This window comes from Megalops cyprinoides, chromosome 8 (assembly GCF_013368585.1).
Source record: "Megalops cyprinoides isolate fMegCyp1 chromosome 8, fMegCyp1.pri, whole genome shotgun sequence".
In the NCBI taxonomy this organism is placed as follows: domain Eukaryota; kingdom Metazoa; phylum Chordata; class Actinopteri; order Elopiformes; family Megalopidae; genus Megalops; species Megalops cyprinoides.
Genome location: NC_050590.1, coordinates 23896784 through 23916780, shown reverse-complemented (window position 1 = coordinate 23916780; position 19997 = coordinate 23896784). Strand labels below are relative to the sequence as shown.

The following is a 19997-nucleotide window of genomic DNA, read 5'->3' as shown; positions in this document are numbered from 1 at the left end:
ACCTGCTCTTCAAACCCCTATCTTCACTCTTTGCAAACTCAGCCCTTGCACATCAACAATAAACATACACTTGGTAATGAAAGAACTTCACTAATATAAATGCTTTTTGATATAAAGCCCTGATTCTCTCACCAAAACAGCAAAAGCTAAGTGTGGTTTAGACACAACAATAGGGGCATTATTAGAAGCAATCCTTTCATTATTATATGCAAGATGAAAATGAACAAAAACAACAAATAGCAAACACGTATAAGTTTCAGAGGAAAATTATAAGAGGAAAAAAGGATTTTGAAATGAAAATTGATACTATATTACAATTATTATGTTCAAAATTCACTGCATCATTAATATTGCTTCATATAAAACAGCATAAAAATAAAATAAAAGTCAATATTCAAGAATTAACAAATTACATTACTGTTCAGATATATAAAAGGTGCATTTATCCTGTTACCTTTGCAACACCGTATACTGCATAAAACACATTTCATATCATAAGGCACATTGAGCACAGCAAAATAGATATTTATGCAGTGATATCACTACAACTCTACAGCTTCCCTTTGTGCTTTCCAACATTCATGTCAAGATTCCCACTCAATTTCTTTGATAAATAAGACTTTGTAATCTGATAATGTTACACAAACAATGTTTGGCACAATTTTCTAAACTATTATCTAACATATCTATCTAACATATCAATCTTTAAGAATAAGATGATACTGGCTTACCTGGCCTAGAGGAACACTCTTACCTATTTCATTTAATGAAACAATAAAGGTGTGTAGTAACAATGTATGCAGCAACACAATGTCATATTGGTGTTCATTGCAACTGTTACAACAACAAATATCATCCCTGCCACTGCAACTACACATCAAGAGAAAAACAAGAATTTTCCTATGCACAGTTAACCTGGCAGGTATTGTCATGCCTGTGACAGCATCAGCATGTTAGATAATATGATTGAAAAAAAAAACTGAGTTTCAAAAAGATGAGATTGTCAACTGCTGTATCTAGTGCATTCCAAATCACTTTTGTGTGGTGTAACAGTAAACTCTGCTGTACCACACCCACATTCACAAAACAGGATCAGAGTGAAAGCCATGCTATATATAAAATTATTATATTTGTCCAAGTCTAAACTGACCATTCTGATATTTTGGCCACAACAGAACGATAACTTGTCTCCTATTTTCATTTTGGGACAGATTCTGTCAGGTACAGCTGTAACTACAGCTTGTTACATTGATGCATTTTCACTAAATGCGAAAACCTTTGGCCATTATCCTTTGAGTGCAGTCTATGTCTGTTGCAGTGAAACAATTATTTAGCCAACAATCTGATACCTCATGATATTTCTGCCACATCCAAATCATGTTCCACCTTGTGATGGAGGTTGGATGAACTTCATCTCGTAAGGTAACCTCTCTGAACACAACGCCAATCAGCATTCAACTCTATTATAAAGGGGTGTGGCAGGGTGGTGGCATGGTATGTAGTGCATTTTGCATTTTCTCGGAGATCAGCTCTGGTACCACAATATGCCGGGAAGAAATATATGTCATATATTTTCCTAGTAGCAGCACACGCCCTGTTGCATTGCAGTTGGCTGCAATGCAACAGGGCGTGGATCAAAGATGGAGTAGCCACATCAATATGGTAAAATGGTAATATCACTTATCAGCATTGTAATACAAGATATTGGAAAAGTACATCATATTCTTTTTCAAACAGCAATGTGTGGTTTTGTTTGAATTTACATTAAATATGCAATTTGGCCATGGTAAATGTTGAACAATGTGAAAATAATCTGCTAGAAGTGACAACAGCTAATATTAATGCCTAGTTATGCATCCTGGATCAACTGACCAGTAATGAGCCAAATTCCTGAAGAAAATGTTAAATGAAATGGCAAAGGAATACAATGAATTTACAAGATAATTTATTCTTTGGCAATTTATGCATCTGAGCTATGTAATTCCTGGCCTCAGAGGCCTGGATTGGCTGAAGGTGGGAAAACGGTCATGACTGCCCCATTCTTAACGCACAGTGCATGTCATCCATGCATCAACAGTCAGTCCATTTTCGGCAGGACAGCCAGTGTGACCCCTTTGGAGGAGGAGATGAGAGAGGTGTGGTAGCCTAAAGGAAGACCCAGTTGGAATATTGGCAGTGACTATTGCTGGCAGGCTGGTGTCACCGGGTGAGGTGTAGGTGAGGGTGCTGGTGCAATTTGGTGATGAGTTCCTCCTCTGTAGGCTCTTGTATATGCTCTCTGAGGAGTGGCACAAAAATAAAACAGGAATCAAATGAAACTAAATGAGTCTTCACCTTCTGGTTCATGCATATGAGCTAGCAGTGACTGAAGTAGCTGGAGTCACAGTGCTCAATTTTACAAACAGTCATACAAGCATTGTACCTCCTCCTGAAAGGTATTCTAAAGCAAGGTGCCAGCTCAAAAGAGAAGCCAAGCAAAGGCAGGAGAAGACAGAATTGTATAAAGCCACAAACCGTAAAACCGCAGGAAAATATGATGATGAGTCAATATAAAATGCAAGACCAAAAACAAATTAAAATCTAAATGCAAAGCCACATAAACATAAGTCAAATTATATGCAAAATCTTAAGGCAGTTCAAACAAACAGCACCACCCTACCTGAACATGTGTTGAACTGTGGTCTGGTATCCAGTTCTTTCCACATCTGCCACAGAACAGGCATGACTCCGGTCCCACTTGTAGATGAAGTTCTGTTTCAGAGAACAGGTGAAAAGAGGTGAATGTTTTATGACAGAAGAAGTAACAACAGAAAATCAGTCATATTTGCAGAGATGCACTGATACAGATTTTCTGAGCTAATAGGAATATTTAACGTTTGCCCAACCAAAGCTGCTATTTCAGAAGTTTTCAGAATATATGTAATTACTGGGAAATTTGAAATTCCCCATTACATGCACATATGCGCTTCCAAGCAAAATAGTCCCCAACAATGACATGATGTACCATCAGTTGTTTAATCAGTTTTGTCTAATTCTATATGTTCTCTGCCTCATGAGAGAGTTTAGTGGGGCAACGATTAAAGTCATTTTGAAAAACTCAGGGCAGGCATGCTTATGAGCTATCTCAAGTTGTAGCAGTACAGCTTGAAGGCTACAGTTTATAAATTTGCACTGCAGCTTCACTGTAGTTAGCATTTATTGACTTCTGTTACACATGTTTTCCAGCACTTTATACATCACATATCAGCATATAGTATGGGAAATTAAAAAACGTCAATCACATTTTATCTCTTCATTAGGGCCAATCCACTCTATAACTCATCTCTGCTGAGCGGTCATACTCTACCTCCAATATTAAGGCCACAAACAGGTTCACCCACATCACAGATGAGGTTAACCACCAGGATACAAAGTAGACCTTTGACCACCTTGAGAAACCAGAAAATGGTCATTTGATTGTTTGTTTATACACAAAAACAACAACAAGTATTTCAGGCTCACTCAGGACAAACATGGGGTAGGTAGGCTGGTATTTTTCACCACCTAAAAAACATGTCAGAAAAGATTTTATGCTCATAAAGGGAAAACAGATATATATGTCAAGTGCATACTTATAGTTGATATGTGTGGTACATGTGTGTCTGCAGGGAGGGGAGAGGGGAAGTTGACCCTGGCCTCCATGTGGCAAAAGGAGCCAGTGCACCTGGGGAGGATGAAGGTGACTGACTTTGTCAGGATGTATTGGCAATAAAAGTGTTTCCATATCTACAGTGAGAGAGAGCGAGAGCAAGGGCAAGCCGTGAGCACAGAGGGAAAAGCCCCAGTATGTAATGGATCCCATAAATCGGATAACATTTTTTTGTCTTTGTTGGTTTAGTTTATTTTCCAGGAGGCAGACCTGGGGTAAACCACAGAAGAATTGTGTTTTTTTCTTTTTTTTCTGTACAGCTCATCTTTCCCTGTAAATGCTAGTCTGATCACTCATGAGTCAGATCACGCTACTGTGCATGATAAAATGACAAACAGTATATATATCTATAAACAGCATTTTCCCTTAGGTTTTTGTTCCATTAACAGAGTACGTGCATGGTCAGCAGCTAATTTAGTGGGTGCTTGTAGACATACTAGGAGTAGCATGCTGGGTCACAATCAAAGCTTTCATTGTACACCCCATAAACAATACAATTACTAGTGTTCTCAGAATATGTTTGTACACAATTTGTACCAATTCTACCGGCTACTCTTCTAAGCTGAAGAGAGCTGTAGGAAGAGATAAACCACTCTCCTACACAATGAGAAACTTCACTTGAATGATTCTCTGGTCTTCTACAAGAAGTGAACTACCTGTAGGTAACCTATAGTGCCCTTAATATCATTTCACTAAAAAAGGCACACATGCTGAAATAATATAATACACTATTCAATTCTATGGAATGAATTGGAATGAAATGGTGTTTTATGCACTATATATATATATATATATATATATATATATATACACACAAATATAAACTCACTCAGTGGTGTATCTTGAGTATGCATCCATGAACACCTGCCAGTTGTTCACCACCATGATGTTATACAGAAGCACCAATGAAGACTACAAATAACAGGGAAGAGGACAGAGGTGTTACTGTTAATGCACAGTGTACAAAACACTTGGTATCTGAGGTTTATAGCACACATATTATTCATTTACATTGTTGACAACTGCATAAAACTAAAAGGGATGTCCTATTGCTAATGCAAATGTTTGCTTTCCTCAAAACTGAAAAGACCTAATGAGGATACATCCATAATATATGGGACTGACAATGACCAACTGCTGCAGATGACTGATTCTCTACCTGTTGAATTGAGAAACAGTTTGACCATTATAATGTACTGCTTCTGATATCAACACTCTCATCAACAGCTCCATAATTACAAGTTAACTGGACGAGTTAGTCATGAATATTAATCAACACAAAGTCAAACACACAGAACAAGGACAACATGCAGACAACATTGTTTTCAGGTACGCCTCTGTTGCCAGGATTTTCATGCATGAACTATTTGCATTTTCTGAGAAATGTATGCTTGACATGCATCGTTACGTAAAATGAGGCATGCGAGAGAAGACTGTTTCCCCTCAGAGCAAATTCCTGAAACATGTTTCCCAGGAGTTTTACTAGCTTGGTAATTACAATTCAACGGTACTCACGGCAAAGTCATCAAAGTTGTTGGGCCAGTAACCCAGCTGCTCATATGAACCGCATTCTACAGTGCTGTTAGTGGTGCTGTTTGCCACACTGGAGTTGGAGATTGAGCTGTGAGACAGTGAGTGAATGAATTTTAATCGAATTAAATTGAAACCTAACAATTTTTTCCCAAACTATAGTATATGAACAAGCATTAATATTTGACAGGTATCTGAAGGAGGTCATAAATAACAGTGGTTCTGCACAGAAACTGCAAAGTTTAAATTATAAATTTGCTTTAACATTTGCTCTCAGCTAATTTGACTGCTTTGAAACTCACATATGATTTGACTTACACCTCTGGTTTCAAGGTGTTTGCCATCACAACATACTGTAATGATTTAAAGGAAAGCCAGGACACAGCACCTCACCAAAATGGACTGAGCGCTCCTCCCCAAATTCCACTTGTCTTGTGAGTGCCACTAAATGAGGGGAGGGCTTACCTCTTGTTTTCTGGAGCTGTGATTGCTCCCTGGAAAAGCCAAATGCCAAGGACAGCAAACACATAATATACCACCTTGAGAGTCAAGCAGAGAAGGGCACAGGAAAACACAGGTTATTAGGTTGTTACAAAACAAATCTGTAATTGCTTATAACCAGTCAATGCCCCAGCTAATTTTCAGTATATTGGAGGTCAGAAGGGGAAAAAACTGCTCACCACTAAAATTCCAGCAAAAGCTCTGAGGTTTTTTACCAGGTCCACCAGAGTGCTAGCCACAAGAGCCATGAGCTACAGTGAAAAACAAACACAGAATATCATTTTAATATCTGTTATGGAGACAGAATGCTCATATCATTCATCAGATATGTTTTCCCCTTTAAATTCAAGCTAAATGCTCCAATATATTGAATTAATTATTTTGCACAGCTGTTTTACACTCTATTATTAAACCAACAGGTGCTTCTTTGGCCTCCATGATGGAAACTCATCAAATTTTTATGAGAAATTAGTGTAAAACAAATAAAATATCTAGTAAGGGAATCACTCAAACTCAAACTACCAGAAGTGGATTGATTAGACAGTAACATATTAAACACCAGCTGTATGTCAAACACATAATTAGACATGTGACAAGTTAAGTGTCCTGTTTAATTACAGATGGAAAATATGCAATTTAGACATTAAAGGCTTAATGTTTTATAGGTTTTTTCACATGAAAATCACCAGATATTAACTGTGCACTGACAAGCTGATCCCAACATCTCAAATATTGCCTGAGAAAGAAGTTTTACAGACCAACCAAGGAATGTATTTGCAGATGAATGTGCAGTTAATGGATTTTGGACCTTAGTAAAATTGAATAATAATAATAATAATAATAAATTATCTCCTATTTCAGGAAATGATGTTCAATGCAAGCTATAACTAAACACATATATTTGTTAAAGAAATAGAATTTTGGAATGAACCTGAAAAGATGCTTCCCAATTTATATATATACAAAAACAAAAGTGTGTTTGTTGACAGAGCTTCTGTAGCTGCTAAAATTTCCTTATTGTCCCTTGATTAAATATAATAAGTACATACATTACACTGCAAACCAATGAAAATCTTAGGTTGTTTAAATGTAGCATTTGTATGATAATATATGTAATATATAATATGCCAATATTCACAAACCAGCAACTGAACAACTTCAGTGTTTTTTTTGTTTGTTTGCATATTATCAATCAGCTCTGATTTTCATACCCATAATTTGCACTGTATCATTCTTTTGTTCCATACCATTTATTTATTTATTTGATATAAATGAAAGGGACTTAAACATCATACTAATAATGCTTAATACCTGTAATAACTGTTACTGATATCAGTGTTCACATAATAATGTTGTTTCAGGCAAGTGTAATCCGTACATTTACGTGAAGAACATTTTTATACCATAGGAAATAATTTCTTCAGAAGTGAAATTGACAAAATAATATATATTTAAATGATAGGGATCATACAGATTATATGCATTTTCCATGACAAACACATTCTGTATATTTCTGTGACTAACTGCCCACTGTTCGGCCTGTGATATTTGCTAAAGATTCCAGTGGTAACATTAGCCCATGTAATGACTCAACTAAAGGAAGAACTTATTCACCTTGTAATTAAATATGTGGCTTCTTTTTTTATTTCTTTCCTTTTGATATTTAATGCTCATATTCAGATCCATAACCATAGCATCTTTCATTACACATCAGATGGCTTTGCAAATCAGTCTAAAGAAACAAGAGAGAGGAATAGTACGTTACATTAAAAGGTAATTTGACGCATTATAAACCATGCAGTGAGGTAATGACCTTGATGTTGGGGATGATCCTGAGGAATCGGAAGACAATGAGCATGTTGACCAGACGCACCATTTCCCATAGGGACAGCAAGCCCCGCTGGGCCGGATTCCTGTCAGATGCATGGGACAGGGCTGCTTAGAGTATTAATCAGCCTCCTCTTGTCATGTTCACAAACCGATGGCACAGATGCCTCCTCCAAGGAAACTATGGTCTAGTTTTAACCACTTTGCATCAATTATGTGTAGTCCATTTAGAAAATAAAGTGAGGAGTGAAAAAACAGGTTTTGCATTTTCATAGACTACATACAGACATAGATATAACTGATGCAATTTGGCATTTTGGTATAACATTCTGCACTTCATATACAGTATAAGCAATTAAGTATGACTGCTGAAGCAGAGCAGAGATGGTACAGTTACAATGTTACCAATACTGTTTTTCAAGGCATATGAGCAATGAATTTGCTAAATAAATGGCTTGTATTGAAATATGTAAGTGTACCTAAATAAAATTATATTGTTGACATCACTTTACTAAAATGATTGCAGAAGGGGTTAATGGGCCAATATCATCAGTACACATGATGTGATGTGAACCAAATTAACAATGAAATTATTTGGCTCCAAATGCACCTAGCAGATTTTCAACCCCAGACAAATGGGGTCTATATAGCACACTGCTCTTCTACACCACAAACAACAGCACAGGGTTTTAAAAATGCACATGAATCCCCAAGCCATGGGAAGAACAGCACAACAGCATGTTACATTCCCTGGATTTTTTTCTCCAGTGATCTTTCTATATCAGCCTGCAGGGCAGCTGTATGAAGCATTATTGTGAGGGCAGAGCTGTGCACAAGTCTCTCTCACCTACTGTACATCACAAATGTAATGCCCTCTGGGTAAGAGTAGATTGTATAATGAGACTGACGTCTCTTGTTATGATTTCAGCTTTCATATAATAACCCAGTTACAGTTTGCAAGTAAACGCATTTACTGAAAGTAAACAAAATCACAAAATAGAGCAAAGCATAAGAAAAGACCTACCACTGCGGATATGGCAGCCTGTATGTAGCAAAGATGGAGATCTGGAGAACCTTCCCATGTAAAAAGAAGAAACAATGATAAACATTAATAGTTGGAAAACCAAAGAGTAAAAATTTGTTTCCAAAGAATAGGTCCACTTGAAGTTGAAAATTAAAATATTATCTCATTCAAAAGAACATTTTAGACATAAATTCCACTTTTTAATTTGTACTTCCAAATGCTTTTTTATCTCTGAATCATTCATGCCACCTCATATCTGAACGTTTACTTAATAGATTCAGCACTTACTGAAAGAAGGACTGTCAGTAGGCCATCAAAAATATTGCTTCTGTAGGACAGGTAACCTCCCCATCCAAAGGCAAATATCTTCAGCCACATCTCAAGGAGGTAGTATATGATGAAGAAACAGTTGATGGCCTTAAAATGGAAATAAACACAAAGCTCAACCTCTGAGTGCTGAAACCTGATTATCAATGTCAATATGGACAGGCAAAGTACAGTCACCCACACAGATTATATGCTGTAAAATGACAAAGGGAAGTGCCATTGATGACTGCTATGTGCTGTCATACTGGCCCCATCTTCTGGAGTAATGAGGTATAGTGGTTGGAGGTGCAGGACTAGCAGAGAAAATCATTTACTACCATTGGGAAAGTTGTGGAAAGCAGCGGTATAGTGCAGAGATTGAGGGGAAATTGTGTTGAGCAAATATGCAGACTTATGGTCTTATGTGAATTTACAGGCTTATGGTCTTGAATATGACTTGTGGACTGCTTGACTTGTGACCCTGGGATATGAATACAGTAAGAGGTGGAGAACACAGCCCAGCGTCACTCAGGGAAGAAACAGAAATGAAAGAGCTAGATTTGTTTCATTTGTTTAGATTGCTTTGGAATTACAATGTGTTTAATAAAACAGTGAATTCAATGTTATGTCCTAAAATGACTTCCTTGGATTATGCCATTGTACTTTATGGTACACCCCCCAAATCCTTGGATTTCTTATAATTTGTATTAACATTTGTCTGTGGACTAATTGTTCACAAAAGGTATTTAAACAAAGATTGCTGCAAGAAAATCCTGGCACTTACCTCTAGAAAGTAGTCGTCCCGCTCTGCAATTGATTTATTGGAGTCAATCACCAGGATGGTCTACCAGACACAATTCACAGATGAAGATTTAGATTAAGATTAAGAAGAAGATTAAGTATCAGTGAACAGGCTACTACCACTAACCCTTCAATAAATCACAACTACTTTAGAGAAAAAAAAAATTGCACATGCTCGTTTTTCCCACCTACAACTCAAACATACCCACTGGGTGTCGCTTTAACATTAATTTCTGGTGATTTCTGGGCCAGATAATCCTAAAGATAACTGCATGAGATTGTAGGTAGTATCTCACTTACACAGATGCAGACCACATTGGCCAGGGCGACAGCATTCCCAGCTACAGTGAAATAGTAATGACTGAAAACATATTGCAGTCTCTGGAGTAACGGAGAACCATACACAGGAATTGGAGGATGCTGGATGGAAAGCAGAGAAAAAACAAAATGCAAAATGAGTTTATACAAACAGAACAGTCAATAAGGGTAAAAAAAAACCTTATAATCAACAAATATCAAAGTATTTACATATACAGAACAGTGGTTTCCCCACCGCAGTTTGAAATGTCTACTCTATTTACAGTGATTAGTTGCTTGCATCTTGTTGCAGAAAGCATGTGGACTGTTGGCAGCTTTAGATAAAGGTATAGAATAAAAATTAAAAAATAATGTTAACTGTCAAGTTAGTGAAATACTATTGCTAAGCAGAACCTCTTTGATCCTGTCCTTGTCCAACTCATCAAACAGCTTCTGGAAGGCCTCCCCCTGGATGTAGCCATCAGAGTATTGCTGGGCTTTCTGTAATGAATGAAATGAAAGGACGGGGTGTGAGGTCAGGTCTGTGACTCAAGACAGTTAACTTTTAAAGTGACATCTCCTTCCTTCTTACCGTTATGATGGCCTGTCTGTAGTAGGACTTCATCTGAACCCGTCTCATCACCTGCAGCACTGTTTCCACTTGAACACGACCACTATGACAACAACAGACGAGGTGGTTATTAATGGGTGGAATCTGATGAGCAAGGCACCCTTGCAACAAAGTGGTAAAATAGGTGTTTCCAAAAGCTAAAATGAGATTCTCTCTCTCTGCTCTAAACTGGCTGAGGTGGGCTGGCAGCATGATTTTCCAAGTGATGTGCAAATTTACAACACAATGATGTTTCACTAGCAGTCTTGATAATTATTGCTCAGGAAAACATAACAGTAGGTATTAGAGATAATCATTTCCTACTCTGCTCTTCTGATAGATAAGCTCTAACATTAGGCATAACACTTCATGCTGCAGCATGTAAGTCATTATTGCATTCACACTGACCGATTTGTGTCACAAATCTAATTTAACACCACCGATGAAGGTGGCTATTGTCAAATACTCTGGCCTGTAAACTAATCCTATCAAGACCAAACCATTTGGGTCCAAATTTTCTGTTCACTTTGTAAGCACAGTAGCTATTTTCCTTTATAACCAGAATGTCTGTATGATCATGACTTCAAAAACAAGTAGAAAATAAGCAGATTCCAGTTGCCTGCTGTAAATGGAGGTTTGTATAAGAGTAGGCCTTACATATGCTCCTCAAGGCTGGTCTTGCTCTGGCCTCTGCAGCACATCACTTCGAAGGCAGCTCTGATTCCCAGCCTCCTTCTTAGGATGGATGTCTGTATTGACATCTGCAGGAAAAAGAACAGGGAGTGTATCCTGAAACAGCACGCCCAGTGGGTCCTGAGTATAGGCTGGAGAAACCGTAATTTACCAGCAATGCCAACCAAAATAGATTCTTTCCTAATCTAATCTGATACAGTTACTATATTTACTCATTAACCTCCTGTTAACCTTAACAGAGTGGAACCTGTAATTTGATTTAAATGTGTTCCATAATGGCAGTCGGTTCATTAACCATCATTCAGTAAATGCTACTTGACATTTTTATCTGACTGCCAGTCTCCAGCTCACCAGTAAGTATCCCCGGAACTGGTTGTATATAATAGCAGTCAGCAGGTTCATTAAGAAGTAGGTTCCTGAAATGAGAGACATATGACATACATGTAAGACAGCTATATGTGGAGACTGGACATTGTGCTTCAGATTTAATATTTTGTCACCAAAGTTACATCTATGTACATGGAAAAGAAGTATGAATTCTATAATTTTCACCTCAAGATGTTAACCACCTCTTCTACAAAATGGTTCAAGTTAAACACTCAACTATGCATAAAATACTTACCGAACCCACTGAAAAGCATGAAGAAGATTGAGTATCCTCTGTTTAACGAGTATGCTGGGATCATCACTGTTCACAAGGGAGGACACTGATTAAAACCAACTATCAAATTCCCACTGGCATTGGAAAGTACATTTCTTACTGCAACATATGGTATACAAAGGCTTAACCAAAGAAAACATCTAAGAAAATTTCAGCACTGATTTCTGCTTGATCATTTTATACCTCTTTCCACCTACACAACACATCACAAATATTCCTTGCTCAATCAAACACATGGCACTCCACTAAAAAGTGAATATATGGTTAAATAAAATCTAATTACCTAGATTTATCAAGTTTCACAGAACTGTGTGAGATTACTCAATTCATCTTACTCCTATCAATTTATGCTATTAGCCTTTCTGCAAAATAAATCAACAGTTCAAACAGAGAAGGCAAAAATGGACAAACCATCAGGGTTATTAGCTGTGGTCAGCAGAACAAGCAGAGAGGAAAGAGCCTGGGGCAAATTTTTGAAATAGGCCTCCCATTCTCCATTTTCATCAGGATTCTGGGGCAAAAGAACAGAGGAAAATGATTACCCTGATACAGTTAATATCCCAGCTCATACTTTAGACAGAGACCCAGAGAAATGCATCATTGTCATTGTATCAAATCCGATCAGTATAGATACAATATGGCATACACTCACCACTAGGTGGCACTTTAAACATAAACAAACAAGGTGTGCATCTCAATGGCTAATTTTCCCAAGAGCAATTTAGATGGGGTGTAAGGTCAGCATAGCCTATTTGTGAAGCGGTATGATGGGACTTGAGCAGTCTGGGAGGTATTGACAGAGGTGTGTATCTCTCCCTACCTCCCCCCTGGCAAACAGCAGCATGCCAAACATGGTGAAGAGGCAGAGGTGGAGAGCCAGCAGCAGGATCACACTGTACAGGAGAGCAGAGTTTCACTGGCACAAACTAAAACCTCAGTGCTATAAAAGAACAATGTCAACACTATTCACATGAAAGACATCCAATGACATACCCTCTGATTTCTTTTTTTATTAATAAAGCAGAAAAAATACATTTTTCCATGTCCAAAAATCAATAACCTGCCAGGTTGTCATTTGAAAGGAAGAATATCAAGACTTAAAAAGATTTGCGAGCATTACCTTTAAATGGTCATAAAAGACATAAAAATCAGTAGCAGATGGCACAATAACTCAAAAATATAACTTTATTTAGCTACTGCATGGAATAAAGACAATTTTTGAACAGATACCAGGCAAATGATATTCAACATTAACAATGTTTTAATTGTTAGCAACAACACTTTCAGACAAGATTACTTTTAAGTGAAGTACTCAATTAGAGCACATGTAATACGTAAAAAGACTCGGATGTAATAGTTGAGACTCTACCTGGATTTCCACATTGTGCTGATGTATTAAAAAAAGGTGAATAGATGGTATTTGTGAAAAATAGTAAAAATCTTATGCATCCCAACTGTGGTAGTCTGCGTAGTTCCAGGATGCCATGATAAAGTGTGGGGAGGCAATCACAACTTTTTATTCATTGTTGGGTTAAACACCCATAGATTCATGTTCAAGGAAATTGATACTTCTGGGACTAAGGGTACTATATGCTGAAAATCAGTGAATAGTGGCATTATTACCTTGCAATTTCCGGTAGAGTTCTTTTGATGCATTTTAAGGTCTTTTTCATCAGTGATGAGTTTTGAAGGAGAAAAAATGGCCTGAAAAGTCTTCTGACTCTGAAATTCTGAAATGGTCAGGAGGCAGAAGCACACATTAGTAAATGTTCCTATTTTGACACACATTTATACTTATTGTTAGCATAACAGCACTCTCCAAAGTCTTTTAAAAATAGGTTTGAATTTGGACAGTAAAACATGGAGTCTTACAACACATATAAAATCTATGGAACTTCATATATTTCCCTTGCAGTGTGCCACAATGCTACCAGTAAAGCTGTTTTTTTTCCCCACAAGGTCCAAGTGTACTTATTTTAGCTCTACACTCCTTTGCTCAAGAAATGTGACCTTGGCTACCTAATTCAATTTATTAAGATATTACAGCAGTATCCTGAAAACACACAAGTTTCTATTTATGTTCCTATGGAGACAAAATGTAGGAAATTAAGAAGAAAAAACACTCACCTCATCACAAACCATGCTCATTGATAATGTCCAATCAATGACAGACCCTGCAATGACTATGATGTAGCCAATCAGCCATTTGTTTTTCCGGAATTCCTCCCAGCCAATCAGATAACTCTGAAATACAATAAGAATTAGTAATTTAACTTGCAAAACTCAAAGAAATATACAATTTCATCTTAAACAAGACTAAAGACATCTTTAAAATGCTATTGTGATAAGTTTGCTAAATATAATCACAATTACTATTAAACATCATTGTAATTAACTTACTTGACAGGTGTTCTTACAGAATCAAAAGTAATAAAATATACACTTTTGTATATATTTATATACATTTGTGTATATGTTTGTGCAGCTGGCTCAATTTCTTTGATTATACTACTGACCATCAAAAATGTTTCTTAAATTGTTCTGCCTGCTTTCTCTGGGCCCGCTCCATTTATAGGTGTGAGTTTGCTGCTCTGACCAGTTGTTTGCAACACTTCAAATTATAATACATTCCACCCATTCACACCTAACAGAGCAGTGGAAAATGCTGATATTTTACTGGAATGGGGTCTGGTAATGCCTTTGCTAGATGCTGGGATATGACATGAATCAGCCCATGGTATAAAGACAGGTACTTGAATGTGATTTTATTTTCATTCTACTTCTACTGTTGGTGTTAAATAGGCTTATGTTTGCCATTTGGATTATCACCTTGAAGCAATAATTTGACATGTTTTGTACTGTACAACTGTGAAAAAATCAGAGCTGGCTCTTCCAACATTTAAAATGAATCCTACAGAATTTAGAATGCTGTTAGTGGTTAAGGAGCAGGACTCCTAACTGAAAGGTTACCGGTTTGATTCCCCACTAAGGCACTGCTGCTGTACCCTTGGTCAAGGTATTTAACTCACAATTGCCTCAGTAAATATCCAGCTGTATAAATGGATAGCATTGTAAAAAGCTATAACTGATGTAAGTTGCTATGGGTAAGAGTGTCTGTTAAATGCCAATAATGTAATGTAACGTTGATTCTTGAAAATAAACCAGCAGCATTATTCCAAAACTAAATAAAAATACTGCACTTCACTTAAAATTTTCATGTTCAAGTACAGTTCAAGCATTGATACTGCAAACCAACCCAATTACTTCATATTAGTCAATCCATGTACTTTTTTATTTAGGATTTAACATTGGCATTTTATTTGGCTTTTATTTTAAGGTAGATTTGTCTGTCGCATAAGGTGGTATTGTCTTTTGTAATTATCATAGTTTTACTCTAATGGAGTTTTATGTGTTCATTTTATGTGTTCATTATGTGAACATCTTTGTGTTCATTTCAAACTAAAAGGTGTTCATGTGCAAGAAGTAAATTTGCATTGAATGATTTAAAGGATAGGCAAATGTATTTTGTCATATGGTTTGAGGCTGCATAAGGCTGTGTGGTCTATTGTAAAAATGAGACCCAGTGATAATTTTTGGAAGCATATTTCCTCTACATGATTGATCTGATCGAATCTCATACTGAACAAACACCTTTTCTGGGACCAATGCAAGTAGACCTGAGCATCAAAGCACTGAAGAGTGGACAGAATCACCATGCCCTTGTGCAAAACTCACATCCCTATTCCTTGTGCATGTCTGTAGAATCAAGTGAAATTCAGGTGACAAATGTCAGATGACCGTTTCTGGAGATACCTTCACTCCAAGGTCGAGGGCAAAGACCACAAAGCACATCATCTCAATGCTTTCAGTCAGGCCACATGGAGGCTCCCAGGGGGGCTGCTTGTAGCGTAGGTCAGAGGTTACGGTCAGAGAGGAGGGCCTCTCGATAAAGGCCAGGGCCAGTATGACTGCGATAACCACACCCAGGCCCCTGTGAAAAGGGAGGAAAACCACACGGGGAGTGTGACTCATACCTTTAACTGACAGTGGAAATAAGGTGCCTGTGCTGAAGAGACAAATTTGTCATGGCGAGGTGAGAAAGCACAAAGGCACCTGAGTGTGCACTGCAAAAATACTTTTTTTAAATTACAATAAATATGCTGTGATAAAGTTGTTATGGTCCAGCTTTACTACGAATGCATGGATGGAAATCATCACATTTAAACTGAAACTAAACAGAAACAATCATCTTAAGAGTCAGAAGCCAGAAGCACGACTCAAGCTGTTGTTTTATGTTCCCTTTATTATAATGCCTTTTATTACAACACTAGCCAAGAGTCATAGTTGTGTCAGTAGAGGAGGGGAGGGGCCCTGTAAAAATGGTCACCATTTTTCTTTATTTATAATTATGGCTTACCATTGCCAGATCCTCGAATAATACCATCTGTAAAAACGTAGTGATCTGGAATCCACCCGATGATTGATGGATCGATACTATGAAAAAATATTTATTTCAAATCAGCACAGTGTCTTGATGTTATCAATGTCTTTTCAAGTGTAATCTGCTTTTGAAAAAAACAAAACACATCAATAAATGAATCTTACCTGTATGGCATCTTCTATGAATACAACTGCTTGTTGGACATATAGGTCCTCATCATCTTTGTAGGAAAAGAGGAAATTGACCGATGAATGTAGATTCATGTATTTTTAATATAAATTCATGTAAAATGGTACAAATTCAACCTTAAAGCAATGTACTTAACTTTGAGAGATGACTTTACGGAAGTGTTACATTTTTTACTGTCTACAAACTTTCAACTGTCACTTAAATTAAAAATGTCAGAAACACCAACAATATAACAGCTGTTAATATTTATCACTCATACAGTAGTGCTTAGAATAGACAGAACAGAGCAGCAATAAAACAATGTAAATTACAATCAACCTACTCTATTCCCAAGTCTTTAACCAAGGCCTAATGGTGTCTTTTCTACCCTGAGACACAGAACCATGTCCCTTCCACTAGCAACAGTATTTTACAACAAAGCTGTAAGAACTACAGTCACAAAAGGTACAATTTCAGTAATCACTATTTCATGAATTACATTTGTACTGGCAGTGAACAGGTCTTTAGTTGAAATGTTTGTATGTCTGGTGTAGCACTTCTGGTGTGACATGCACTTTAGACAGAATGCAGCACATGTCAACATGTTATTCTTGTAGACGGTTGCTGAGGCATGTTCTTGCACAGAGAATCCTCTCGGTCACAGCCCCACACAGCTTAACTCAGTAGTCAAATGGACTGCGTGGGAAAATAATTCCATTTCACAGGACATTCGCAACATGGCATGGTGTTTTGCAGTGAAATTCACTGTCTTAGCAAGATAAGAGCTAGATACATACAGTAAGACAGAAAGGCAGTACTATGTGAAATAAATTAAATAGACAGGATTTTAGGATTAAAACTATACTTGATCTATATTAGAATGTCATTTTAGAACAGATGTCAATTTAGCTCCCCATCACATGTGTAGATACCACTGGACGCAACCATGGAACTGCTTGGTAGAGTGTATTTAGTAATTTAGTATTCTGGATAGTTTTGCTTAGTTGTGCTTGTGGTAACATTGCAATTATATGAAACACTGGGATCATCACACTCAGATAAAGAACAGAGTGACAATTATGCTGCAGCTGAACAGCATCACAGATGTGGCATCACAGCAAGTGATTGGCTACTATTATTTTGATATGGGTCTCTGTATTTTTTTTTTACTGTATGATGGAGCTGTGGGGATATCACTGTAATCTATGTTTAAAAATTACCCAACCACCGAACTACCAGAAATTTGTAAAATATCCAGCAGGTTTCTACCCATTTGCAAACCTGAATGGGGGCAATTTCTGTCAAAAGACCTCAGATTTCATGAGCGCCCACAGAAACTGGCAATATCGAATTAAGTCTGCATAACGGCAACACGTAAGAATTTTTTAAGGTGGGATGAAGTCCAGCAACACCTAAGGTCAATGGAACCTGTAATTAGTTGCTTAAGCCCCGATGTCACTTGAGCAAAGCTTTAGTAAACAATTCTTTGCTGTCTGCAATATGTTACAGTATGTGGGAATATACAACAAGGGGGAACTGAGTTGTGCCTTTACATTCATCAGAGTTAAGTATCAAAAAAAGGACATTGTCTTGTTTTTACAACAATGATAAATTGAATTATTTAAGATTCATAGGTGTCCAGATCAACATTATAATGCAGTAACAATTACACTGCCTGATAGACTAAAACAACTACAAGTTTATAGAAATTGATGTCAATTACTGAGATTCTCCACCTAATCCATGCACTGTAGGAAACTATATGATAACGTTTATGTGATTGCACAGGCGGATGGTTTCAGATAAAATAACAGGTTTATGCAAAACCACAGAAAACACAGGCAGTTCAGAAAAGGGTGTGGTATACAGAGGTGGAGTAAAAGTTGTTAAACAGGGGATGCAGTCTGTTTGCAATGGGGGAGGGGAAACAGTCCAACTGAACCCCCTTTTGAGGATATGGTTAAAATGGACTCTTCAGTCCTAGAACAAACACCTAGACTGCCCTTGTTATTAACATATCTCGCAGCAAAGCTGATGCCAGCAAAATGATGAGACACAAACACACATTCTCTCCCCTCCTAGTAACCTCTGTTGACTGCAAAAAAAAAAAAAAAAAAAAGAAAATTTCAGTGTCATCTGTATGCCTTACTGCCTGATTTCAGGCGGCATCCCTCATGCACCGCACTGTGTTATGTTTAAAGTCTGAATGCTTAATCTGTTAATTCATACATATGGTTGCCCAGACTAAGAAAAATTATATAAATCTTCTAAGACATTATTGCAAAGTAGCACTTAAAAGCAAAAACTCCTGAACATACTGCAATCTGCCTGTAACAGCAACATACTACATTTTGTAGTATGTAAGTAGTGGCTTAAGACATGTGTGGTAAATACTACTACTGCTACTACTACAAATAATAATAATAATAATAATAATAATAATAATTCATAATAATTCATTTCAAAAAAGAAGTCACTTGCATCGAAATTACTGATTCTTGTGATTGCGAGACCACTCATTATCGGAGAGGGAACGAAGTCGACACACATTTGACCGGTTATGCCCTGAAGCTGATGCCCGGAAAGATCCATAAGTAAATAAATAAGTAACATACGATGACAGAAGAGTTGAATAATCATGCCTACTACTCAAGACAGCACTCGGTCACACAGCAAGTTTGAACCATACATGCTCCGTGAGATAACGTTTAATACGGTAACTGCGGGTACAATCAACAACACTATCAATACTCTCATTTTACGATTCACCCGATTTGCTTCATAACAGGTGGTTGACAGCATGTAAGTATGCATACATATGCACATATCACATATTGCATGCATATCATATATTGGCTATGACAAACTTACCACCCTCGAGGCAGCAGGAATCTCCGCTCACCGAGTATGACAGCCGCCTTGTTTTAAAAATCCCCCCGCCACGGTGACCATTGCGAGACTGAGAACCGTAATCTTCTGTACCCCGATTTATACTTCCAGCTAACAGAGCTTCCGTTTCCATTCGATAAAATTATGGAGCCTTGGTTGCGAATGAAAAGACGTTTTTTTAGGGCGGTGATCAGAACAACAAAGTAAACGAAACGAAAACGTTGTCTTCCGAACGCAACAACTAAGTTGTATAAAGCCGTCCAAAAGTGTGTGAGGTTATAGATTCGCATATAGACAGCGTGGTATCCATAATTACTCCACTGTCTCGACAATCACAGCGTCATCTAAGAGAATCCGACAGTACACGAGAGAACTTTTTAAAGTAAACGTACACCCATCATCCTCTTCCGACATCGATGAGTTTAGATCATGACAACAGTGCACGCCTTAAAAGTCAAACCCTGAAAACCCATTTATCGCCCGCATTAACGTGATCAAACTATGCGAGCTGTATGTTTATTTAAAATGATTTCGGCTCAGTTGTTCGTTTGAACTGAAATA

The 19997-nt window shown here is 37.4% G+C and overlaps 1 protein-coding gene across 1 annotated transcript; it reads right to left on the bottom strand.

The window, feature by feature from the left end:
* Positions 1 to 438: 438 nt before the first annotated feature.
* On the bottom strand, positions 439 to 19930 carry tpcn2 (two pore segment channel 2). Its single transcript, XM_036535072.1, is given in 25 exon segments — positions 439 to 2278; positions 2660 to 2751; positions 3347 to 3428; positions 4518 to 4600; positions 5204 to 5309; positions 5684 to 5757; positions 5899 to 5970; positions 7533 to 7632; positions 8571 to 8620; positions 8859 to 8987; positions 9661 to 9720; positions 9978 to 10097; positions 10389 to 10475; positions 10567 to 10648; positions 11242 to 11345; positions 11629 to 11693; positions 11900 to 11965; positions 12350 to 12449; positions 12759 to 12831; positions 13562 to 13668; positions 14066 to 14182; positions 15752 to 15929; positions 16356 to 16432; positions 16544 to 16599; positions 19419 to 19930. Coding segments are annotated over 25 exon segments (2364 nt in total). The 5' UTR covers positions 19570 to 19930; the 3' UTR covers positions 439 to 2145.
* Between the last annotated feature and the right edge of the window lie 67 nt (positions 19931 to 19997).